The 27,287-nt window shown below is 36.1% G+C and overlaps 3 protein-coding genes across 4 annotated transcripts in view; all 3 read left to right on the top strand.

Moving 5' to 3' along the window:
- The window catches only part of LOC119069183 (odorant receptor 94b-like), a 416,993-nt gene extending 412,233 nt beyond the window's left edge, over positions 1-4,760 (top strand). Inside the window, exons 1-4 of one of the 2 annotated variants that reach the window (XM_037173120.1) lie at positions 2,163-2,949; positions 3,003-3,102; positions 3,166-3,429; positions 3,552-4,760. In XM_037173120.1, the coding sequence (XP_037029015.1) occupies positions 2,204-2,949; positions 3,003-3,102; positions 3,166-3,429; positions 3,552-3,602 (1,161 nt within the window). In that variant the 5' untranslated portion in view covers positions 2,163-2,203 and the 3' untranslated portion in view covers positions 3,603-4,760. Of the gene's footprint in view, positions 1-2,162; positions 2,950-3,002; positions 3,103-3,165; positions 3,430-3,551 lie in introns of those variants that run through there. The other variant, XM_037173130.1, reaches the window with a different exon arrangement.
- The window catches only part of LOC119068882 (glutamate [NMDA] receptor subunit 1), a 139,653-nt gene that overhangs the window by 29,156 nt on the left and 83,210 nt on the right, over positions 1-27,287 (top strand). The window contains exon 2 of the mRNA XM_037172743.1: positions 18,270-18,299. The gene's annotated coding sequence lies outside the window, so the exon portion shown is untranslated. The remainder of the gene's footprint in view (positions 1-18,269; positions 18,300-27,287) is intronic.
- LOC119081178 (uncharacterized protein K02A2.6-like) lies at positions 6,012-9,970 on the top strand. Its single transcript, XM_037189936.1, has 3 exons — positions 6,012-8,228; positions 8,490-8,690; positions 8,804-9,970. The coding sequence occupies exons 1-3, from the start codon at positions 6,012-6,014 to the stop codon at positions 9,968-9,970; spliced, it is 3,585 nt and encodes a 1,194-aa protein (XP_037045831.1).

Genomic DNA, 27,287 nt, shown 5'->3' with positions numbered 1-27,287 from the left:
AGATGATTTAATTGATTCGAGGGATTCTTTTGAATTTCGACTGACCGAAATCGGCGCTATTTTTTCCGGGACTTTTTTATATATGCCTAGTTTGGCCTTGGTGCCTAGGCCCCAAAACCAGTCTCAGAAATTTTTGATCTTCCATACTTGGCTGGTTGTAAGTGGCTAAAAGTCGAAAAATGGGGTTTCGTAGTCCGGATTTCATTTCCGTAAAGTGGCGAGCACACCGGCATGTATGGGTTCGTTGCCTGAGTTCATTGATTATTTGTGTTGTCGTTAAAAAAGAAGAAGATCAACTTGAAAGCTTTATTTAAAATTGCGTGGGGTAATTTGGCACACGGTGCTAAAACAACGCACTTTTCAACTACGTAAAACGTGACCTCACACGCAACTTCTCCTTACAAACATTTTGTAAAAGGGAAAATTATTTTGATGACAAGGCTAACAAAATTTGTAGCAAGTAAAGTGGAAGCAAAATGAAATGATCGATTCTGAGTGTATACAGATTTGAAAGCCAGTATAGTCTTACATACCGCCCATTTGTACTGTTTATGGTGCATTTGTTAGGTTATTTATCTGTAAACAGTTCCAATGCATACGCATAAGCTTGAGTTCGAAGTATAAACGGAGGTCCTAGGTGTCGTTTATAAATTTGACGAAAAACAATTCAGTTCTAAATAATAGATTGTGGGACTAGGTGTGCGAAAGGTTTTTGACGAGTTATTGGCTTCTAGTTCTCCAGTGGACCGTGCCAGGTTACTTGCATCATCAACGAAAGAGTCTTCAAAAGTGGTTGCAAGTTATACCTTCAAGTAATCTGGGGTTACTTTTAGACAATAACGCGGCAAGAATTGCCGTGGCACTTAGATTGGGTTGCAAGGTATGCGAAGAACACTGTTGTGTTTGTGTGAAGCTAGTAGACGAATACGGTCGTCATGGATTGTCTTGTAAGAATAGTAAAGGATGGATTCCACGACACGATGATGTTAACAATATCTTCTCGCATGCTTTTTCGTCAGCCGGTGTCCCTAATGTTTTGCAACCACCAGGGATTTCGAGGGACGATGGGAAGAGGCCAGATGGAATGACGTTAATTCCGTGGAGTAGAGGAAAGTCACTGATATGGGACGTGACAGTTCGAGATACTTTAGCTCAGTCTTATTTGTCTATTTCGTCGACTAAGGCTGGAGCTGTCGCTGATCAAGCAGAGCGTAGGAAACATAATCATTAGGCGGTCTGAAAGAAAATCACTTATTTAAACCAATAGCGTTCGAAAGTTTGGGTAGCTGTGGCCCAGAAACGAAAGCGTTTCTCGTAGTTTTAGGAAAGATGATGAAGAAGGCTTCCGGAGAGAAGAAGTCTTTAGATTACTTGCTTCAGAAGGTTTCTATATCGATACAGAGGCGGAATGCGGCTTGTATATTAGGAACTTTTGGAAAAAGAGTTGATGATTTTTATTTACTCTAGTTTTAATTTTTAATTTTTGTTTTTTCGTAGACATACTAATGTTTTCTTTTTTTTCTTTTCCAAGTTTTTCGGGAATTAACTCGAGCACAAGATATGAAAATTTAATGAAGAAATTTTATTCAATTCTTGTTTCTTTAGTTTTCAGGTTTTTCTTTTGTTCATTTTAATTATTTTAATGAAATGATTTGTAATGAAACTTAATTGTAATATTTAAACATATTTTTTATCGGAGTTTTAGTGCGGGAGAGGACGCTTTCTCTGACAATAAATAAAATAATTTAATAAAAAAAAAATAGATTGTGGAAATAGTTATCGTCACTACCTCAAAAATCAGCGATGGCTCTGCCTTCGAGAAGGTCCTTTGAGATACGAAATTAAAAAATCAAAATAATTTGTTAAGAAATTAAATTTTCGATCCTTGAAAATATTGTTCGATAAGGTGATATAAGTGAGCGACTTGCCTACAGCGTCAATCATTATGAGTCCTGTGAAATAGTACTCAAACCCACAATCTATTAATAAATGACAGCATAATTCAAACCGTTCCATTCATAAAAGGAAATCCTTCAAAATAAATAAATAAAAATGTCGCTTTTGCGACTGTCTTTTGTAATCGATATCAATGTTCGTTTGCTATTCGCCAATATATAAAGCGTATCAACGAATCTCATTTCCATAGTTGTTTCAATTATAAACTGAACAGTAGCTAGTCGATCAGCGAAGCAAAAGCCTGAAGATGTTCCGTATGGACATTCATCCAAAAATACAGCGGATGGTTTCCCAACTTTGTTTTTTTGGGTTTTGGCATAAGGGAGATGTGGTGACAGCTGGAGAAAAGAGAATGAAATTATTTTACATAATTTACTTTGGTCTGTTCCCATTTATATTGGCATCAGGAGGTGTTATGACTCAAAATACAAGTGAAAAAACATTTTCAATTGAAGTGACTATAGTCACTGCCGTTTTAGAGCTCAGACTATGGTACATTATCTCGAAGAAAGAGCAAATATGCGAACTATTGAATCGAATTTCTAAATTTCGTCTTGTCGATCAGGAGACATTTACGATAATTGACAAAAAAAGGACAGTTTTTATGAAATTTTTGAGTTTTTTCATAACCACCTGCTCTCTAGCCTCAGTTTATGTCGCATTGGTAGCACCGTTTTTGGGTTCCGAAAAGAAACTATTTTTAATCATCTCGATTCCGTCTAATTGGAAATACAACGAACTTGCATATTGGATGGGATTTTTCTGCATTGCTATTCAAGAGTTCATAGCAGCTACCGTGGTATTGTTCGGTGCGATTGTTTGGTATTTAATGGCCAACTGTGCTTGGCAGTTCGAAGTACTGGGGGATCGAATTTCAAAAATGGGCGAGATACGAACAAATTTCGATGACCGATCAATAACCGATACAGAAAGAGATATTGTGTATAGTCGAGACCTAATTGAAATGGCTGCGTTGTACATTCATGTGAAACTGTATGTAGTGATGAAGATGCAGTCTTTGAATTAATTTTAATATTTTCGGATAGGATTACAAAACAGCTGGAAGCTTTTCTATCAAAACTCTTTGTTGTCCAGATAGCGACTGGTTCCGTATGCATTTGTCTATCAACATACAGCATAGCATTTGTTAAGTGATTTAATTTTTTTTTTCGATTTTGATGCAAGTAAATTAATTTTATTTACTCACAGTTCGAAGGTGATAATTTCTACGGAATGTTTGTGTATCTCACTGGTATGATGTATAGCATTTTCGACATATTCACGATTACGTTCCTGGGTAATGAAATAGTGCTGGCAAGCAATAAACTATCATATCGTTTGTATGAATCGTGTTGGATTGGTCGAGGGCGCTCCATCAGATCGAACGTGCTGCTTTTTGGAACATTACTGAAGAAACCACACCAGATGATTATTTTAAAAATGTTTCCACTCACACTGGACACATTTTCCAAGGTGGCGTTTTAAAATTTACGTAAAATTTTGCAAGATAATTAAAGATAATAACGACTTTCAGAATCCGTTTGCGGAATTTTAGTTTATTAGTTTTTATTAATCGAGCTATATCACAATTACAGATTCTAAATTCAGCCTACAGTATGTTCAACATTTTGCAGCGCTTCAAATAGGATCTGACTTTAAGGCTGCCAGTTCTCATCTATGATACAATCCAAATAGATGGAGCCATTCTCTTTTCATTCTAAATGACAGTAGAAATTTTGTCACATCACAGTCGGCCACCATACAATATTGTGTTCGTCGTGATAAAAAAAAATGTTTTTAATTAATTTCAACAAAACAGTAGCTATTTATGCAACAAGCTCTGAAATGAGATTGTTTCTATCACAAAATGTGACAAAACAACCCAATTTTGCAACCTGTTGCATACAACGTTTTCTGTGACAAGCTGCAAAAAGTGAACTTTTTAAATGCAAATCACCCGTACATCATTAGATTTTGGAAATTGTTATCGTCACTACCGCAAATTTAGCCGATGGTGCAGCCTGCAAGTCAGTCTTTTAAGCTAAAAAAACAGTTCATTTGTTTATAAATTAATCACACACAGTCCATGAAAATATTGTTCGTGGGAAGTGACCAGAATTAAACGTGAAATAGTGCTCAAATCCATAATCTATACTCGTAGTTTTTTAACTATACTATAATCACAGAAACCGTTTTCAAATGATCATTCACTGCCACAGTGTATATTCATCCAAAAATTTAATTTTTTAGGTCTGTTCCGTTCTACAAAAATAACTTTTTGTTCTAAAAATTTAGTTAAATAATTGTGGTTTATGTGGTCTACCACATATTTTCGTATTGTGGATTTTCAAATAACAATTGCTTTCATCAATTGATTATTCGATATTTCAATAATTTTCATTCATTCACTAGCAGCAATTGGTTTCTGCCTGTAACCACTAGTCATTTTTGGTCACCAGTTACCAAAAGTAACTCGTTTTGTAACTAGTGACAAAACGTACAAGATCTAGTGAAAAAGACCTTTTATACGTCACCTAAATCACGAATGAAAAAGTGCACTTTTCGCAGCTCAGTTGCAGAAAAACTTATTTTATGTATACGTGAGAAATTATTGGAGAGCTATGATATGAATCGGTCGGTAGGGAAAGTAAACGGTGGAGAAGGAAAGTAACGGTTAGGAAGGAATGCATCAACACGCTCTAACGTATACAGAAAAATATCTTTCAAAATACCCCAATACACACAAGATGTGTGTGTATTGGGGTATGTAGAAATATACTTATTTACTTAGTCACCTATTCAACGTTTATAATTTTCCTTTACTAGGGAGCGAAAATGGACTTTCCGTCCCTAGGGAAAAGTCTTTCCCAGCTTCGTAAAGGAAAACGTCATACTACACTCGGGAAATAATTTGATATTTCGTATCACGATAAGTAAAAGTGTCCGAAGGCTTTAGCCCTTGACACGAATCCTATCGATACGAAATATCAAATTCCTTTTCTCGTATACTATAACTTGTTCCACATTCGATATCACGAGTCACAAACAAGGTTTTTTTTTGCGCTTGAAAACTGAAATGAGACGAAACCACAACAACACTAACAAACACTCTATAAACCATTTCAACAACAAAAAATGCACACTTGATCCCGTCACATAAAATATATATCCATTTTCGGCCGCAGAGAGGAACTTTTTCGTCCGCAAATACCTCTCATTGAGAAGTACAGAAAAATTGAACTATTCAATCGTAACGTTTTTCCTAAGCGATGTCGGAAATACGCGATATTTCAACACTAGTTAGGAAAGAAGAAACGTTGTTTGTAACTCGCGGTGCAACCGGAATTTTTCAGGACACATTGTAGGCTTGCCCTACGCAGCATCGCCTCGTTAGCACAAGCTTACGACTGACTAATCTTGAAAAATTCCACTTTCATCGCACTTTAAATAACTTTGGACTTTTCTTGACATTTTAAGATCAGAAATGTTTGAAAAATCACTTACACCCCAATTTATATGTTCATCAAAATTATTCACAAAAGCCGATAGAGGCGAGGTTTATACACTGTAGGATATCGGACAACACTGTTCGGTAACGTATTGTTAACTTTAAGCTCAGTAATAAATTGTTGATCAAACGAAACACACGTCTCATATATTACAGTGGCGACGAGGACACAAAAGAGCTTAACGCTGATTTCGATTTGAAATAGTTTCCGAAAAAGTATCCGCGGGATAAAAAGACATTTTAGTCTAAGGCAGACTAGTTGACTTAATAATACGGTCAGTGCGCGTTCGGTTGTACACGGAGTATAGAAAGCGAACTGGTAGAGCAAAGTCGTTGTTTGGAAAGAAAGTGGTCAATGTAAAAATTGGTTTGAGCGAACAGTCTAACGTTTATAGTGTCCGTGAAAAACTGCATTGTGTGCAAGAAGTAGCGTACTTCAAGTAAAAAAAAAGGAAAAAGTAGTTTTTTTCAGTCAACGAGGACGAGTTAGTCATCACCTTGAGTAAGGTCAAAAAAAGCTTCCGTAAAAGAGTAGATACCAGCAATTATGCCAGGTGGCAGCACAGGTGGTACAAGCGGTACTGGTACGGGTCAAGCCGACACAGCGGTACCATTGCCGGCGACGTTTGATGAGAGTGACAATTGGCTTGTTTACAATGACAAATTGGATCAGTTTTTCATTGCGTATGGCATCACAGATGATAGTCGCAAACGAGCAATTTTGCTGACATCTTTAAGTGAAGACGTTTATAGTACACTCAGCGATTTATGTTTTCCAGAATTGCCAGGATCAAAGACTTACAAAGACATCGCGGGACTTATGAAAAAACGTTTTTCGCCGATTGTGTCAATTTACCGAGAACGGTTACGATTCTACGAAGCCAAACAGAAGCCAAATGAAAAAATTGTGGAGTTTTGCAGCAGACTGAAGAAGCTAACGAAGTATTGCAGTTTTGGAGATTATTTAACGCAAGTTCTACGGGATAAGTTCGTGTGTGGACTTTCCAAGGGACCAGTTTTTGACAAAGTGTGTGAACAGAACGCTACGGAGTCGTTTGAGACGCTGGTCGAAGTCGCTTTGAAGAAAGAATTGGCAGTCAAGGAGCGCACAACGGACGATTCGTTGGAGGTTTGTAAGGTTGAACAGCATCGAAATGGAGCGAAGCCAAATGCTTCAAAAGTTTTCAACAACAACACATCGAATCAAAGCACTAAAAGAAACTGTTATGCTTGTGGTGGATCTAATCACTTGTTCAATGCTTGCAAGTTCAAATCTTATAAATGCAAAAATTGTAAGGTGACGGGACATTTGGCCAAAGTGTGCAAGCAAAAGAGCGACGGTCAGAAAAGTTCAAAGCCACAACAACCGAAACCGTCGAACAATTACATCAATTTGGACGACGATTCGGATTTTGAGAGATTGACAATCAAGCAAATGAATTTGAAGGTACACAATGTGAGCTGTGAATCCGAGGAGGAAGCCGACGAAAAGTTTTACACGCAGTTGTCGATTCGTAAGAAGTTGCATCAATTTGAAGTCGACACAGGTTCACCAATATCGGCGTGTTCTGTTACGTTTTACAAGCAAAACTTCAGTGACATCCCACTGCAGCAATTCAAGAAGAGTTTGGAATCGTACAACAAAACACCGTTGAAAAACCTTGGATACTTCGAAGTCGACGTAGTGTTCAAGTCAATAGTTCATAAGTTACGATTGATTGTCATAGTAAATGGAGGAGAGCCATTGATCGGTCGAGATTTTCTGAGAAAAATCAAGAAGCACAAGGGCGTGTCGTTAAACAATTTGGAGTGCAGCGACCCAGTTATCAAGCGATTAATTGACGAGAACAAAGAATTGTTTCGTGACGAACTGGGCGTGTACAAACATGGCAAAGTACGATTGGAGCTGGAGGCCAACACCGTACCGATTTTTCGCAAGGCGCGACCGGTACCTATTGCTTTTCAAGACGAGTACAAAAGGCAAATTTCAGACAAAATCGAGCGAGGAATTTTGAAGCGAGTTGATTATTCCGACTGGGGAACACCGTTAGTGTCAGCACCGAAGCCAAATGGTGGTCTTCGAATATGTGGCGACTACAGCATTACCGTAAATCCACACATCAAATCAGTGGTGTATTCATTGCCGCTGATCGACGATTTATTTGCATCATTGAATGGTGGACAGACATTTTCAAAAATTGATTTGACGGACGCATACTACCAATTGGAACTGGATGAAGATAGCCAGAAAATGTTGGCATGGAGCACTCAAGAAGGAATTTTTGTTCCAACACGAATGCCGTTTGGTATCAGCCCAGCAAGCTCGATTTTCCAATCGATCATTTCGAAAACTTTACAAGGATGTAAAGGAGCAATCAATTTGATAGACGATATTTTGGTCACAGGACGAAACAAGCAGGAACATTTGGACAATTTAAGTGAAGTGTTCAAACGATTAAAGGAGGCTGGATTCACATTACGACCGAGCAAGTGTGAATTTTTCAAAGAGCAAGTTAAGTACCTGGGATACATCATCGACAAGAACGGTCTTCACAAAGATCCGCAGAAGATCGAGGCAATTCTCAAAGCACCAAGGCCACGAGACATTACGGCAATCAAATCGTTTGTTGGTTTGGTGGGATTCTACTCGAGATTTTTCCCGAACATGGCGCAAGTGTTGGGACCGATTTACAATTTGCTAAAAAAAGAGAACAAATTCGAGTGGACGAGGGAATGTGACGAATCTTTCGAGTTGGTCAAGACGGTAATTGCATCAGATAAAATTTTAATCCATTACGATCCTAAGTTACCAGTTAGATTGCAATGCGACGCTTCAGTCTATGGCATCGGGGCAGCGATTTTTCATGTTTTGGAGGACGGTACTGAACGTCCAATTGCTTTTGCTTCGCGAACGTTAAGAAAGGCGGAGAAAAATTATTCGACTCCGGACCGTGAAGCCTTGGCAATCTATTTTGGAGTAAAAAGATTCGCACATTACCTGATAGGAAGAAGATTTTCGTTGAAGACGGATCATAAGCCTTTGCTATCAATTTTTGGAGCGAAAAAGGGCATTCCACCGTTAGCAGCTGGACGTTTACAAAGATGGGCGTTGTATTTGGCAAACTTCACGTTCGACATCGAGCACATCAAAGGGAAAGACAACGCAATTGCTGATTTCCTGTCACGATTTCCAATCGACGATCCAGACGAGGAAGACGATCCAGACGTTTGTTTCGTAAATTTCTAACACGAACGGGAGAAAAGTTAATCGACAGCAATGTGGTGAAAGCAGAGGCGGCTAAAGATGCTGTCATGATCAAGGTCAAAGAATTTCTTCAGAAAGGATGGCCAAACAAAATCGGCGAAGAGTTCAAATATTTTGCTATGAAAAAGGAGGAACTCACTTTGGAAGACGACATGTTAATGTGGGGTTACCGGGTGGTAATTCCGTCGTCATTGAGAAAGAGGATTTTATCAGACCTGCATTCGTCACATGCCGGTATCGTTAAGATGAAAGCAAGAGCCAGATCGTATTTTTGGTGGCCAAGTATCGATCGGGACATAGAAGAGTTGTCACGTAAGTGTACTCAGTGTTTAACTAATGCTCAAAATCCACCAAAGGTACCGGATTCACCGTGGATGACCAGTACGAAGCCATTGGAGCGAGTTCATGCCGATTTCTTGGGACCAATCAGAAACAAAATGTTTTTGGTTATCACCGACAGTTACTCGAAATGGCCAGAAGTATATCATATGGCATCATTGGAAGCGAGGGTTACAATCGAAAAGTTCCAAAACTATTTCGCTCGTTTTGGTTTGGCATCGCTTATTGTAACCGACAATGGAAAACAGTTTGTAGCGGCAGAGTTTACGGATTTTTGCGATCGAAATGGAATTAAATACATGACAACGGCGGCGTACGAACCACACTCAAATGGGGCAGCGGAAAATGCCGTGAAGTCGTTCAAATCTGGTATCAATAAAGCTTGCGATGATCCGAAAAATGCCAAGACACCGTTAAACACCATCATCGACCGCTATTTATTTTTCTACCGAAGTTCAACCCATTCATCCACGCAAGAGACACCGCACAAATTACTGTTTGGTCGGGAAATGTTAACACATTTTGATCGTTTGAGACCGGCAATGTTGGAGAAAGTCAAAGCCAAAATCGTTCAACGCATCAAGGACGATGCAACTAGCCAAAATCCCGTACAGAAGCATTTCGACATAGGGGACGAAGTCATGATCAAATTGTTTCGCAAAAACAAATCAATGTGGCGACAGGCAACCATAAAAAAGAGACTTGGGATCAACATGTATCTCTGCGAAATTCCTGGAGGAAAACAGGTAAAAAAGCATTGTGATCAGATCCAAGGGCGAAAGTTGTCGACAGCACAATCATCCGTGGAGAACAATGTGACTCAACCGACGATTCAACCGACGATGCAACAAGGGATCACGACGAGATCGGGCAAAACATATTCGTGCATCATACAGCGATAATTTCTCTTGCATTTCTGTTTTGAATTTAGATTGATTTCGTGAAGAGTGCTGGGAATAGCTCGAATTTGTTGATTATTGCGACTAAAGTTTTATTTTATTTTTTTATTTTTGAATTGAATTTTCGCAGTTTTCTAGAAAACTTTTCTATTTTCTCTTTAATATTTTCCCAGGCACTCAATTTTTTTTTAAAAGGAGGGAGTATTGTAGGATATCGGACAACACTGTTCGGTAACGTATTGTTAACTTTAAGCTCAGTAATAAATTGTTGATCAAACGAAACACACGTCTCATATATTACATACACGTTCATTGTAAAATTAAATAAAGATTTCTTTGCACGCATTCTTAAAATTATTACTAAACACTTGAAACAAATTGTGCGGCAGAGAGACCAAATTTTCAATAAATTTAAAAGAAAACGTGGCGTCAGAACAGTCGTAGCGTTTACTCTTGAGAACCCTAGTACTAAATGTCAGTTTTTGGTCCACACATTCTTAAAATCGATTTTTAACCGTGATGGCACATTTTTTGCTAAATGGAGCAAAATGTAGATCATCTGTCTTCTACCATCATGGCTTCATGGTTAAAAATCGATTTTAAAATGTGTGGACCAAAAACTGACATTTAAGTGGTAAGGTTCTTTTTGAAGAATATAGAAATAATTAATTGGTAAGATGCTCTTCGAAAAAATGCCATATAAAATCGATACATTACGGACTCTACTTACTGAACAATGGGAATGTGCTTATTTAAGTAAACACATTCGAAAAAGTATGGTCATTAAAGAACGTTAAATTAGGTTTTGGTTGAGCATTAAAAATAATCATGCTAACACGTGAGTTAGCCTCGGAGTTAGCAAGTCCACTAATACAAAACAGGCCGTCAGAACAGTTGGAGCGTTTGCTGCGACTGAGCCTCGTACGACTCGTAAACCTAAACGTAAATCTTGTGCGTTCGCAACCCAAATACATCTATTACCCATATGCGTTTGTTACCAAAATGCTTCCACTATTCTATTGCGTACTTGCCATTATTGCTCACCTAGCCCAGCCCACCAAGTGCGGCATGTGCAATTTTAATGAAAATATTCATATTTATCTTAAAAATTGCACATAGCGCAATTGAAACCGTAAGTGCGGTCGAAATTCAAAATGGAAAGTGCCTAATACTTTCTAATGTAGCGTCATTTTCATACAAGGAAGCGTTGAAATTTACTTTTCGGTTCACTTTTTCATCGAATCGTTTACATGAAATTCAAATTTTAGGCACACTTATGGTGTGAATTACGAAAGCATATACGACCTACCTCTCAAATAAAACAAAAATTAACGACTCAATTTTAGGAACCCAAATTTGAAATTTTTTGTATCACCACGTCCATATATGGGATGCCTGAAACACCCCACACACATAACTTCTCTGTTAACAGAAACTGTCTAAGAACCATTTTTCCCAAGATATTTCACTTTTACTGAAATCCAATATGGCCGCCGGCAGCCACTTTGTTAGGAGACCGGACACCTTTCAAACAAAAAAAATCATGAAATTCGGCCAAAGTTTATTGGAGATATTGGCAAAAAACGCCACCTTCACCGTACGGTCGAGTAGCCGGATATGAGCTCACTCCAAGGGATCTAGCTCACGCTCCAGTGAACCGAATTTGATAACCTTTCTTTCCTGATTGGTATACGGTCAATACCTATTTAATAAAGCAAAAACAGTCTGTTCAAATTTGGCTGACCTATATGGAAATACTGCTTGGCACCCTGTACCTATGGTTCACATCAAGGGCTCTAACTGATGAGTCGTCCTCCAATTTCCATAAACTTTTGCCGATCGGTATTGTAAATATCTACTAGAAAGTATCACATACAAGTGCAGCGTTAAAATGTCCAGAGATACCTTCGAAAAAACCCTAAAGCACCCCAGGCCCATGATATTTTGGAGAAATTAGACAATTTGTGTTCTTGCATGTGTTTTGATTTCCGTGAATTAGCATTCGTCTATTGCACTACATGTGAGTAGTATCTATCAATGGAAATATGGAAGTCGCAATCAATTTTGTGAACACATTGGGTTCGTAATCCCCCATTCATTATGATTTGTTACCAATGTATTCATTGTGGCGTGCACTATTCGAATATATTGTAATTTATTTGTATAGTAAATTCAAAACGTTAAATGGTAGGATCAATTTGGCAAATGTATTCACTCTTCATCAATTCATTTCAAATTTATTTAGACTTCCGTTGTATACAAAATTGTTTAATATTTATGTGTTTAAACTAATTGCTCCCAGCAAAATGATATTAATCTGCTCATATTTTTTCATATGACGCCAAAAGCGGAATTTATGCAAAATATTCTAGTTGATTATTGTTATTTTCGCATTGAAATTCACGCTCGCAGGAATTGTTTAAAAAAACAATTTCAAACAACAAAAAAAAACAAAGCTTTTACAGAGCTTAAATATTTGCGAATAAATTTGATATTAATTCTGCGTTGTTGTATTAAATCGATTGATGTGTATAACGTATAACGAAGCTCGCATTCAACTCTCTTATATTATGTATAAGCTTAGTCAGCCGTAACTTTGTATACTCATTTGTACCTAAACATTTCTTAATGGGACGATTTGAATGCAAAGTTTTATTATTACTCGACATTATCAGAATTGCAGATTAAAACTTTAAGAAAACTTGAAGCCGCTCCTTAGAAACCAACCAAATTTGCAGTGAAAGAAAGGGTTGTTATTGTCAACGTACCCGAAAAAACAATCGAATTATAGAGATGAGCTGAGCAGGCTACCCGAACTTTCGGATTTATTTTTACCCGAGCTTAGTAAATAACCCCGTTCGACTCGAACCGGACCCGACTAACTTTTATCGGGGTTTAGGGTTACAGGGTTTCAAACGTTTAACAGGAACAGGAAGTAGGATTATCGATCGTTATCCGAATTCTGTCTCTGGAATTGTGGAAGAATATTTTAAGGAATTATTGGCATCCTAAAAAGTCACTGCTCGCTAGATTACCTGTATTGGTTAGGATTCAAAGATTCATCTCATTGCGAAAAACGTGGAGATATACTGAAACTGCCGAACATTATCTCGGACAACGCCCAGCGTTCATCAATAGCCTTGAGATGATGTTGGGTAGATTCATTATCGGCCAATAGCCACTTACAGTGGAAGTGTGACGGAAGTCACAGTCAGTGTGATAGGACTTGCGTCACGGTATTATACTGACGTGTACTAACGCCAATTGTCCTATTAACCCATTAGAGTCCAAGTAGCTGAGATGCTGTGTCTCACGCTCTTCATCCAGACAAAGTGCAACAAATTCAATTATCTTGCAAAACTTAAGGCAAAAATGACAATGACGGTCGTTTAATTGTCCCGTTTGACAGACAAGAACCAATTAAAATTTAATTTGAATTTGTTGAACAGAGGATAAAGAATTGGTAGAACAATATATATTTTCCCTTTGAATCGTTTAGTGAAGATATCCTTTCAGTCAACAGCAATATGATGTAGTAAACATGTCGTCGTACATAAAACGTTTGGTTACAGATAAAATGTCAACCCGAAACTTTAGACTGAGGACCGCTACCGTCAACAATAATATAATATCCGTCGATCGAGTCATTATCCAAATGGAATTCAGTCTAGACTCGAAACGAATGAGAAAAACATTTTCCGACCGCGCACCATGTGTATATTTATATTTGTATATATTATATCGAATGTCTTTGGAACCGTTATTCAATAAATTTTTCTTTCTTTTCTCGTATCGCCGTTAGTTTTTCTTGAGCCATAAAACTTTTCTCTTGAATTTATTATGTTTTTCTTCGGTGATATATTGGTGTTCTCAGAGCATTGACTATCTTGGAAAATTTGTTATTTTTTGACATAAATGGAAAATGTGTTCGAACGATTTGGAAAATTCATACAGTGAAGTAAAATCGAATAGAGAATTGTTACCGCTGTTATCATAGTAATTATTGTGCATAAATACAGACGATATTCTAGCAATAAATTAAAACCATCCCTCGTAGCAGGTGATAGTAGATTTAAACATAGACTAATGCACACAAAGTATTGGGAGGCGGAACACGAGTGAAATACACATCATGTGTGAACTGGTCTTGCGGCCTATTTAGAATAGTTATTTGATGAGAAGAAAAAAAGGAAATTTCACCAAGAGCCAGTGACTATTTTTGAGAAATTTTTTGAGAATTTTGAGAAAATGAGAAATATTTCTTTAAATTTCTCACAGTCTTACAAAATATTTTTCTAATTCTTCTGAATAAAATTTAGGAAAATTAACTTTGCTATGTGTCTAACGATGTAGACAATATTTTAAACGTCTTTGGAACTGATTTAAACAGCTAGTTTTGACAAATAGTTGAAAACTGAATATCGAAGACTTTAATTACTTCTTCTTACTCTTTTTCGACTGTACGAGTTCTCTGGTTACTTTTATGTCTGTCTGCACATAAAATCACATTGTTAAGCCATGTTTTAAACTTTGAAAAATTTGAGAAATTTTTGAGAAATTTGAGAAATTTTTGAGAAATCCGATTTCTCAAAAATAGTCAAAACCAAGAGCCGCAATTCGCTCAATGATGGAATTTCCCAATTCTACCCGAAGTGAACACAACGTTTCTCGATGAATCGATGGATGAACCAATGAATTTGAACGAATTCACGATAATCAAGCGAGTTAACTAAATACAACGTTGCTTTGATTTGGTGTTTGTGCGTTTCATTTTTAAGTTTGCAGCGGTGAATTCCTCAAATCTCTTCATATTACACCTTTCGATTTTTCTTCTCGTTCACCACAGATGAATCTAATCTAATTGTTCGGTCTTAATAATAACGAGAAATTGACAATACTGGAACACCCACCTTTTCCCTATGCTTTGTTGTCATCAGATATTCAATAAATAATTTCTTAACTGAAAATTGGCAAATTTGCGAATATTTTGTTCACATATCGTCGTTGACCCTCCGGGTAATAGGAATGGTAACATTCAGTTCAATATTAGATTAAAAAATATTTTGCAATACTGTGTCGGATAAATGCTGTTACTGATTCAATTACCAATAAACATTTCACGTAAAATGTAAAATCATGTTCACATGGGTATGAAAATGAGTGTAAATGTTAAAATGATTTTGTTCTGATTCCCGAGGTACTTATTTGATTAAAATTCGCAAGGTAATTTTATTTTCGCTGTTCAAACGACAAACCTGTAGGTAAATTTAAAGTTAAATATAAGCATTATGTACACAAATTGCATTAATTTTCAATAATTGTGCTGTGGTAGTATTCATATGTCGATTTTGGAAAATGCACAAGGTAATGTTAAGCCTCAGGATGCTGCGGGAATCCTACAAAAAAACAAATATTTTCCAACGAACAGCTTTTATTCAGATTTTATGATGGAAATGATATCTTCTGAGAGTGCAGTCATCTTGCCTTCGGCTTAGACTAATGACAAATTTCGCTTGACTATTTCCGTCATTTGTTTTGAGGTTAAAAATTGGATTTGAAATGAAATTGTCCAAGATAGATCTATGGGCATCAGTACGGCAAGTTGAAGGTTGTGAGCTCGTGTTTTACCAGGGATCATACCGAATTGTTTCTCGAATCCAATCCGGTTCTAGTTTATTTCATTGTTCGGAAAACTGAATTAGAAAATCTCCTGAATTAGCGTTCAAGTGGAGGTTAGGATCTAAGTCTTTAATATGCATGTTGTGACAAGGTATTAGCTACAACGTTGGTTCGATTGAGAAAGTTAAACGGCACCTAGTTATTTAGCTCTGACCGAAATGTAGGTTAGTCATTTTCACAGGAAATGTTCCATTGATATCACTACAACGATGGCAACAAAGACCATTTTTTGAACCTATGGTGAACAGTTGTTTCATCTACTAACAGAGATATAAATCTAGAATTCCTTTCATTAACTTTGATGCGGTGCATAGCACAAGTGGCCATGATCTTGAAGGTTATGTGCGTGCACCCAATTACTGATTAGGCGCCGGAATCTTTAAGGAAGGTTTCAAGGATATTAACGGCGTGATCAACCCCAGCTGTAGCAACGGCTATTATATTACCCTTAATGCCACTGTTACTGCTATGTCAACTAGACAACCATCAGTTGATGGTTGTCTATGTTTCGTTCGGCATTCACAACAATGTCTCTCTTTTGAAATATACTCTGAAAGTACACTGATCTTCAGAGCAATAATTGGCAACATTCCATAAAAAAATCTTGGCTACACAATTGATGGCATGACCAGCACAATAAATTCGACTTTAAAAAGTCCTTTAATGAAAATGAATACCCGACTTCGCATCTAGTCATCAGTGGTCAGAGTTTTCAACAGAAGAAAGCAAATAATGAAGAAAATTAAAATTAATTAGAAATTTGCTTCTGTGACGGCCATAAAAATGTTTACTCCCGTTCCAAAATAAACGAACAGTCACACCTATAAAAACTTTGCTTTATGGCAATCGCTCCGTTTCTTTATGGACACGTTTTATATTCATACTTTGCTCTTAATTTAAAATTATAACTTCGGGCTTACTTGAGTATACTGTTCATGGGTTTCTCGTAAATTACGATGCGCTAAATTTCAAAACTTCCCATCCCCGCAAAACAACGCGCGATTTTCATTACATAACCCTTCAGACGGACCCCATTGTCAAATTTATCAAACGAAATAGTCTTGTAAACATTTCAAATCAATTGACTAAAAACTTTCTGCTAATTTACCAATCTCGATTCTTATGAAAAAAAAAAAACAGATATGCAAAGTCTGAGTCTACGAATAAATTACTTTTCCGTTGCTGTCATGCATTGATTTTGAGTATTTTCACAGTTCTGGCAAACTTTTTCCGCCGTTCCGTTTTTCGTCGATATAAATTTAACAAAGTCATAAAATTTACAACGGTTATGTACGAAATGTGCCAGAAATAAATCCCCCACTTACATTTTCGGCAGCAAAAATTAGCACCAGTCGATTTGCAAACAAACCCTTAAGATTCATCCCCGATAATAATGGGAGCGAAAAATTCGACGAAAGTTTTTGTATACAAACATTATAAAGCCCAGCGACACCAATAAATATTATCGAAAATATTCTATAAACATAGCAAATTTTATGGGGCATTTTCAAGGTACATTTGATGCTGAGAACCAATCCAATAAATGATAAAAACATTCGAAATAGCCTAAAAGAAAATCAAGTTATTTATAGTCAAAGAGTAGCTATGCTATCCGCATATTTAATACGACAAAGATGTATGTATGTTATACACGCCGAGCATTTATAAGGCTTTTTGTTACGAAATCTGTATCATGTTCTCAGCTATTTATACGGTTTTTTTTTTCTTTGCCATAGATCTAAAAATCACAAAATTTAATACACTGTGTGGTGATGTTTACTTGCCACCTTTTGGTCGACTTAGAATAGGCCTCGAAGGTGTACCTATACATCGGTAAGATAACCGCATACATTCAATCTAAGTAAACAATCAGACTGTGTATTCATCACACCCCCTTTAAATACCTTAAGCCAAAGAAAACCTTATCAGTAGTGATATTTCGTGACAAAATTGACCCATAATTTAGATTCCAATCATGTTATACGTGTGTAAATTAGGTCCTTTGCAAGCACCACCATATACAATATTATATGGAGCATAATATGACAATTCAAGATCTTATAGGTTTCACATAACGTTGAAATGTTGTTGGTTTGGATGATTGGGTTTATCCGGAATTGTATTTGCACTTAAACCAGGATATTTTTCGTGAACTATTTGGTCAGCATACAAAAATGTACAAATGGTGGCACGATATTACATAAGAACTTTTTATATATATGGTGCAATCAAATACCAATATATTTGATAAAGTCAACAAGAAGTCAATTTATGATGAAACTCAGGATGACTTCAGATGAGGGGGATAAAAATTGAACTTTTTCTGTAGCGCAAGGAGTACACCGTGACGAAATAATTATCTGCCTATTTGTGTCAAATCAACCAGCAGAGGCGGTGTGAAAAGTTTCATTTAAAGTTTCTTTTTTGGTGATTTATTAATCGTTATCTTGATATGTCAGTTGGGTTTTTATTTGGGTTTCGCTTGATTTACACACGACCCCTGGGATATTTTGCCTCTTACAACCATTTTTTAGTTCGCAGTTTAGGTATAGATAACTAACCGATAAATTCATTCGCCGTTTAAGAATCCAAAATAATGTTTTTTTTCTTACCTTTGTTTCAGGTATCCGGGCTCTCATTCATTGCATTAAACGTGAGTACACATATGTCATATGTTGGATCAATTTAATTTTTATGCCTAAATAGCTATTTTGCTGATTAATTAGTAAATGGGGATGTTTTGCGAATTAGATGTGCTGATACGAGCGAAGCGAGTTTGGCAACACATCAAGCGCACAAAATCCTAATTTACTAAAACAAATTAAAAAATTTATGAAACAGAAAGATCAACACGCCATGACACAATCATATATTTCAATTTCACTGAAAAGAAACCGATACCTATTGTAATGCTTCATACCGGTATCTATGTTCAAAATACCTGAGATTAATTATATCATATTATATACGTAGATGCTATTGGCAGGCTATTTCACCTGCAAATAGTCTTTTTAAAAGGAAAAATGCGCCTGCCAATAGTCTCCGTAAAAGGGAAACACTATTCGCAGGCAAGTTCGCCTGCCAAAATAGCATTTTGTGAGATGTTATTGGCAGGCGCCTGCGAATAGTCACTACGTATTATATAAAGGATATTTTGTACGTTTGATATTTTTTCAGAGTTATTCCGACCGTTTTCCTCAATAAATACCATGCTCAAAAGTACTGCATTTAGATACCAAAACCTGGTAACTTATTATGAATATTTTGACATTACAGTAGATAAAACCAATTTTAATTTTATCAGGCCCGGCGTGGCATCTCGTGGCCTTTTTTGTATAAAATTTATCTCGGCTTTTGATATTTTTCTTGCATGCGTAAGCTAAACATTAGTTAATAGTTATTTGCATCACTTGGATTGAAACCACGAAATTCCAGTATACGTGTGAATTCGAATACCGAGAGAATAATTTTTGCATGAGTATGTATGTTTCGTCGAGACGAAGTCGACAAAGCATTTCTATCACATTGGTACACATCGTTCAAGGTTAAACTTAAATGTATAGAAGAAGAATAAGAATAAAGACGAAACCGAAAGTACGCGATACAAAGCCGAACGAGTTGATCATTTGATGTGCATCACACTACTCGTTGATACGGAGAGTAAGCTCCTTCTTATCAAATTTCTCTCTTTGACGAAAATAACAAAAACAAATTCCACCATTAAGCAAAACATCGTCTGAATCCCTAGACCTGTTTCCAAGGTCTGCTGAGAGAGAACTAAAAAAGTGGTTTCCGATAACTTTTGACGCGTGATATTCAGTGGTTTCATGGTTTGGCGTGTGTAAAATTGTTTTTTTTAACCCATAAATAGATCATTGTCAATGTCGTGTCTGAGACGTCAAATAAGCTAACCACAATGTCAAAGAATTTGTATGAAGTTTTCATTTTTTGAGGTTAGATTTGTGGAATGAACAGCTTATTTTAGAATATTTGAGAGAATATTTGACATTGATCTTTACAGTTCACTCAATCCAGTCAATTTTACGAAAGTTTTTATGACGATTTCAACTTACCAAATTTCACACAATATGTAATATGTGCGTTTAACAAATTTGATGTTGGTTTTAACCTTCAGAACCTTTGATAGCAACGACAATATAAACAATAGAATCTGGTGAACGATATCTTTTATAGCAAAATCTATGCTAAGATAAATGAAGTAATAGATTTCACATGAATGACTCAATATTAATACTAATGCACTAGCTCCTAACATTAACACTGAATTAGCAGGCATCAAAGCTTTAGTGATGAAATCTATACCTGAAAATTGTTTGTATTGAATGGTTTAATACGACGAAAACAAGTCATCTATCTTGTACTAAAGATACATTAAGCCTCCGAATATTTTATAAATTAATGCTAGGAACAGTGCTATGATAAAAGATATTTTAAATAAACAATGTCATTTCAGTAAAGTATACATTTTAAAATTTATGTAACGTGAGACATGCCTGTTTTGTTGAATCCGTACCAATGGATTGTATAGGGATTGAAAATCTCTGATAAACCTCGTTTCAAGGTACACATTTAATCTACGCTCCATATACAGTTCGCACTTGTTCATTAACAATGTCTTCAAATTAAATGTTTCCATTTAACGTGCAGCGTGTGGAAACAGTAATTATGAATTCTCCGTAGAACAACATAATAATAAATTGTTGTATGACATCATCATCCCATATGTATATTAACAGTATATATGCTGCATCCCTATAACATTATTTACATTTATGTTTATATATTATAATAAATATAATTGTAATCTAAGAACACATCGTATCCGTGTGTGGATATGACTAACAATTAATAATAATTATAATAATAATTATTGTCATCATTCTCTCATTAAACAGTAGAATGATTTCCAGAGGATATTCCCGAACCAAAACTTCTGTTCAGATTTAAAGTAATAAAGCTCTTATTTCAAAGTTTGAATTAGGTACACCCAGGCATTTGCATAAATTTCCCCGGTTACAAGTCGCTTTTCATCCGGAAAGTTGTTTGTATAATATACTAAAGGATGATGTATTTGAAGTGATGGTGGTGACGCACGACCATGAAATATATTTTGAAATGATTTTTTTTCCTTCTTAAATTAGAATTTTTACTTGAGATAAGCGCTGCCGTGAATGTAGCCGTCTTTAGGAGCTTTATACATACTTCTGGTGCTATATTATTTTGGTTGCTTATAACTTTTGCTATTATATTCATGCCGAATGTTGTGGGAAATTTTATAAGACAGTGCACGTCCCATATATAAAATATATAAAGCAATTACTTGAAATAGGCAATTTTTTATGGAAACCGAATACAAATGAATATAGATAAGAGCGGCATGATAAAATTTCATGAATCGAGATTACTTTTTTTTGCGGGTTCTATACGTGGTTTATGCATAATGCATCTTCATTTTCAGGGTTGTTGGATTTTGTTTTGTTGTAAGGTAAATTCGGTCTAATGAAATTTATTTTCGGTTCATTTGGCTATAGTCGAAGCAAATAATGAATTCGACTTAAACTTTTTTCCGTTCGATGTACCCTTTTCTTTTGTTTCGGTAGCTCAATGAAACGACAGTTGGGTAAATTGTTTCTATGCTTGAACCATTTACTATCTTACCAACTTCAATATTTCAGTCATAGTGTTCTTATTCATTTCGATCATATTGCTAGCTCTGAACGATGCTGTCTAGACGATAATGCATAAAGCTTTCATGCGGTATTACTGAACTGGAGACATTTTTCTATTATTTTTGCTGGACGGATAATATGATTTATTAAGATGAGCTTGATTCATGATGAGTTCAATCGAGATTTATGCATTTGGTTGTAGGTTTAAGAAACGGTCAGGGGCGAAAAACTTTTAGTTTGACTTAGCGATGTGACAGGGTTTATTTTTGTGAATTTTGTCACGAGAAATTCTGAAAAAGTTCCGATAAAATTTCGAAAGAGAAATTTCAGATATTTTTCGGAATTCTTCGTTGTCAGATTTTTCAAAATTAAAAAAAAAAACGGGTAGCGGACAGTTACTGAAACGGGAGGTGTGTGAAAACAGTAAAAACAGGAAAATATGCAGTTTTCCTCGCTTTCTCGCCACTATTTTTTCAAGAATATCTCTGGATATTTTAGATCAAAAACAGTGTCGATTGGCGAGAACGCAATTAGCAAGTAGGTCCCAGAACCTACATAACTTATTTAGACCACAATTTCAATTTTTTTAACCCCATCTTAAACACTAAAATTACAGTGAACTCGACATAGAGGGATTCTTTTGAAAAACAGCCTACCGAAATCGAGCGTGTTTTCTAGTGGAACTTTTTATAGATACCTAGAAAGGACTTCGACCCTAGAAGCCAAAACAACTCTCAAAAAAAAAATCTTCGAAGCTTTTATGGCTGGTGAAAGGTGATCGAAAGTTTGCACCCTATTTGGCCCAAAAGCACATAAAATTACCTTTCAAATGATACCCCACACCACCATGTACGGCTCGTGTAACTGGAGAAATATTGGTAAGAAAAATTCAAGTTTTCGGTTGAAAACTTCAACTGCACATATTTCAGTGTGGATTAATTTTAAAACCAATGAGTCTCTATTCGGCTCAATAGTACATGTGATTACCTTTCTAATGACACCCCACACGACCCTGTACGGCTCGTGTACCCGGAGAAATTTTGGTAAGAAAAAGTTTTCGGTTTTTGATCACCTTTCACCAGTCACAAAGGCTTCGAAGAATTTTTTTGAAAGTGGTTTTGGGTTCTAGGGTCGAAGTCCTTTCTAGGCACATATAAAAAAGTCCACTGGAAAATGCGTCCGATTTCGGTAGGCTGTTTTTCAAAAGAATCCCTCCTCAATAAATTGTTAGCCTGTATGGCCAGGAGCTGGTAAATTTTAAAGTTTTGTAAATTTAATTCGAGCGTGATGGTTGACGAAAATGGCATATGGTTGTCAGGCAGAATTTGTATGGATTTCCGCTGCACACGGTACACTGTAAAACTTATCCGTAAGACAACAGTGAAATATGCAACGAATTTCCAAAGACATACCGACTAACAACTATTCCATTACATCCGCTCGTACTTTCGAACGAAGATAAACTTAATTTTCTATGTCCTAAAGCCTGAAAAATTACGAGTTCCAAGCCTTTTATGTAGAACAATCCAGTTTTTGTGCTTACAAATTGTTAAAATATTGTCTCAAATCCTTTACGTACACATGCTAATGCATTCAATTCGTTTCCATCTCATATGCTTTATAAATGAATAAGAACAAAGCGAACGAAATTGCGAGCATAGAATGTAGTCAAAACATGAGGCAAATATTCCTAGAAAATGCATTTACTGAAAATATAAATCTGCATCGCTTTCATAAAACATTGCATAGCCAATGGGAAAGTTTCACATTCCATGCTCTGGAACGTACGCTGTGAATATTTTATGTAGATTATCTTCATACTTCTCGAATTCAGATTCTTGTTATTCAATCAATAAAGTATTTCCTATAAATCAACTGTTGCAATTTGTAATGCTTACGAAGCACATCCGATAATATCGTTTACATATGATAGCGGGGGCGTACGCACTTTTTGTAGGTTAATCGAGAAAGGCTGCTATACTTCTCGGATGATAGGTTCGATTCAATGAACCATTCATGACATACATCCAGCTAGAGTTTCCAATTTATAAAACCAATTCCATTGCACTACACTAACACAAATTTAATTCCGGAAAAGTTTTTGAATTAATGTTCTTAGTGTAGTACGGATCTAACCCTTTTTTACCCTTTTCATTTTCATTTTCATCTATGCAAAGCTTACAATCTGCAAAGATTTTTCTCTTTTTCATCTCTAAAACTCACACCTTTGCACATAACCTTTTTCAATCCCATTCCAACATATAATTACTTTGTTCGATGAGTTTTCTGTTCTGATGACAATGGAAAAAAAAAAAAAATTCAATCCAATTCGAAGCAGCGATGGTATACAAAGAAACTATTCGCCTCACTTGCTATATACTCCGGTCATTAGTACTTCAATTAATAACTTTATTTGGATTCCTAACGGCATCAAAATTATATTCTCTTTCAAAACGCCAAGTAATTGCGTATTCCGTTTACCCTCAACAGGATAATTAAAATATAAATTGAAGGGCCCCCATTGGCACAACAACAGGTATACAAATTATGCAATAGCTTAACACAGTAAACAAGTATTTACGAGGGTAAAGGACCAAGGCTTTTTTGCACTCGAATCATCAATTGTTATTTTCTTGTTGTGTGTTATCATGTCGCTGCGGCAGATACAACTGCGGCATTGTCTTATGAAAATTCTTCATTGCCGAGGCTGTCGATGCTGTATAAACATGTACGTATTACTTATACAATACTACATCCACTAGACGAATACGTTGGATGTGGATGTAATATTATAATACAAGTCCCATAAAGACCTTAGGGCATTCGAAATATGTAAGGATTAGAGGAAATTGCTTAGCTTTTAGAGATATAACAATGCAGCAGAAAAGATGTTTTTTGCGTTTAAACATAAGCCATATTGTTATGCGATGAGAAGAATTTTAAACTTAAAACCATGATAAATGTAGTACCGCTATCCCGTCTATTATATACAGTGGCATACACTACATACTTCTGTCTATTTGATCATATATATAACGAAGTTGACTCATGGAATGGAGTGTGTGTTTACGCCAGAGACAAGAGTTTATTTAAGTAAATCTTATAAAATCCTTTTCTAAATATATCTGCACGTACAGTGTATATATAGGACTTGGTTTGTACAGTATGTACGGTAACTGTAGTATGTTCGCTTCATGCTAACAGAAGGGAACGATGTTAAGCTAAACTGTAAATAAATGGAAAACTTCAAAGAAAGAATTTCTGTTAAACTTTTGATTTGATAATGAGAGCTATTGGAGCTTAGAATAATACAAAGTTTTCGCTGATTGCAACCGAATTATCAAAAAATTCCACAAATATCCGATGGAACACTAATACCACGTACACTTTAATCAATTGCAAATCAATTTCGTGTCGAACACCGCCCCCATCGTACGCGTCCATGTAAGGAAGAATATTGAAGAAATAGGCAAGGAAAAGTAATAAAGAAATGAAAATATACTCCACAGAGTAATCTCGAGTCGGTGAGGCACGGGCATAATACAAACAACGAGACATTGTGTTTGCATGGTGATTTGATTTTATTCTATTGAAGGAAAACATTTTCCATTGGAATTATGATGAATAAAATATGTGGAGAGTTGTTACCTTATACGCCGAGAGGAGACGTAAAGGTTGCCGTACACTTCGTTTTGCTTAAAAGATAAATTTATGGGTTAAATTTGAATAAGAATTTAGTGTTGTTGTTGTTCGTCTTCTTCTTGTTGTTGTTCTTGATATTTTAAAATTTTATCGCAGGTTAAAATGTTGCCATAATTCTTATGATAATTGCAACATTGAAACTTCCTTAATGTTATTGAATATATATTGCACAATTGTATCATCCAATTTGAAGAGATTTTATTAGTGAGATCGTAAACAAATTCGGGGACTTTTGCTAAATAGCATACCATGAATAATTTATATTACTCCAACTAAACATGAATTTCGGTTGTTTGAAGCAATTAACCTTTAACTCTATGTTGATGAGTATTGAAACGATTCAGATGTTTTGATAGGTTTCGTCTGATGGTCCATCCAATTTTACAACCGAACAATGGGGAATAGGAGTTTTGGCAAGTTCGACTCGTATCATTATTCTAAACAAAAAGTTATTCTTCCATGGAATGCAGTGTCGCCACATCCTCAGGTCATTTGGGACGATTTAAGGCGATTTAAGAGGACCAGAAAAATCGTCTGAATTCTCTGCGGTTCTGTAGGTCTAGGATAGGAAAGAAAGTAAAAACGTCATTTTTAGGAACTGGCCTCTGGTGACTTCAAACTTGTAAGAAGTCCAAATGATAGACGGAAAAATGGCCAAAAATTTAAGAAAGTTCTAGTCTTAAGAACTAAGAAGTGTGAGAAACGTCAGGATTCGACATTATTTTGGATGAGTTACTCCATAAACAGTCACACGAAAAATTTTCTTAGGGAAAGTCGTCAATAACATCCCAAATATAAAACTTTCCATTATCCTTGAACAGGAATGTATGCCAAAGAAACCCTGGCACTAAATATCTTTGATTGATCTAAAAAAAACTGAAAAAATCCCTATTAGGACATACAATACTTTCCCAGGCCTCATCTCAGGATCCTGAACATGCATCATGGCGCTGGAGTTCAGACGTACTTGAATGTAGCTTTGGAATGACACCTCTTTAATGAAAAATGGATTGGAAATGGCCAGGCCTTTAAAGCCTCCTAGCTCCGATTCCTAGAACAGAAGAAATTTTTGGAATATTCGACTTTGAAGGTTTTCATATGAATGGCTTTCCAGAAAAGTATTTTCTTCAACAAGGAAAAACCCTCAAGAACGTTGCATATCAAATTTCATTTTTCTTACAATTCGTGATGACGTGGTGACGTTCGTAGACATCTTTTTTGAACACTATAAACAAAAAGTTGAATGAATTGGTTCCGTTCTAAAGATGGACGGCGCCTCGCCCAGAATCCTACCACATCAACATCGGGGCACCTCCAAAATTCACAGTTTTTTTAAACAAAATTAATGTTCGCTTGAAGTGCGTTTTCTAATGAAGTTTAGATGAACTTATAAAGAATCGGCCCATTGTTGAGGCATACTGTAGAGCAAGTTTTTGCATAAAGACACGTCAATTAAAAATATCTTGTCAAAACTTCTATCCCCCATTGCTGAAGCCGTTAAAAAGTTGAAAGTGGAATGTTTTTTGATAATTCCCTTGACTGAAAGTCATGGGTCTTACGGATGATAAACACCCTAAAATGTTTGTCACACAATGATCACTACTATGATTGAAAATGCATGAATGTATGACCAAAAACCTTAAATACAGAAAATGTTTGTCATACTTTGATGATTCGTTGACAACACGATAACTTGAGTAATTTTCAACGGATTTCCAAAAACTTTTTTTTAATCGACGGGGAATTGAATTAATGAGGTTAAGTTCGAAGATGGGCTATTACGGTCGGGTGTTCTTAGAGATATTCCCAAAAGAATTTTTGTCTCGTCCCTTGACAACACGATAACTTGAGTAATTTTCAACGGATTTCCAAAAACTTTTTTTTAATCGACGGGGAATTGAATTAATGAGGTTAAGTTCGAAGATGGGCTATTGCGGTCGGGTGTTCTTAGAGATATTCCCAAAAGAATTTTTGTCTCGTCCCTTGATAACACGATAACTCGAGTAGTTTTCGGCGGATTTCCAAAAACTTTTTTTTAATCGACGGGGAATTAAATTCCTCAGGTTAAGTTCGAAGATGGGCTATTACGGTCGGGTGTTCTTAGAGATATTCTCAAGAGAATTTTTGTCTGATCGCTTAATTCCACGATAACTCGAGTAGCTTTCGACGGATTTCCAAAAACTTTTTTTTAATCGACAGGGAATTAAATTCCTCAGGTTAAGTTCGAAGATGGGCTATTACGGTCGGGT

The sequence above is a fragment of the Bradysia coprophila genome, chromosome II, assembly GCF_014529535.1.
Source record: "Bradysia coprophila strain Holo2 chromosome II, BU_Bcop_v1, whole genome shotgun sequence".
Taxonomy (NCBI): Eukaryota; Metazoa; Arthropoda; class Insecta; order Diptera; family Sciaridae; genus Bradysia; species Bradysia coprophila.
The sequence above is the reverse complement of the archived record's forward strand: the minus strand, read 5'-3'. Positions and strand labels throughout refer to the sequence as shown.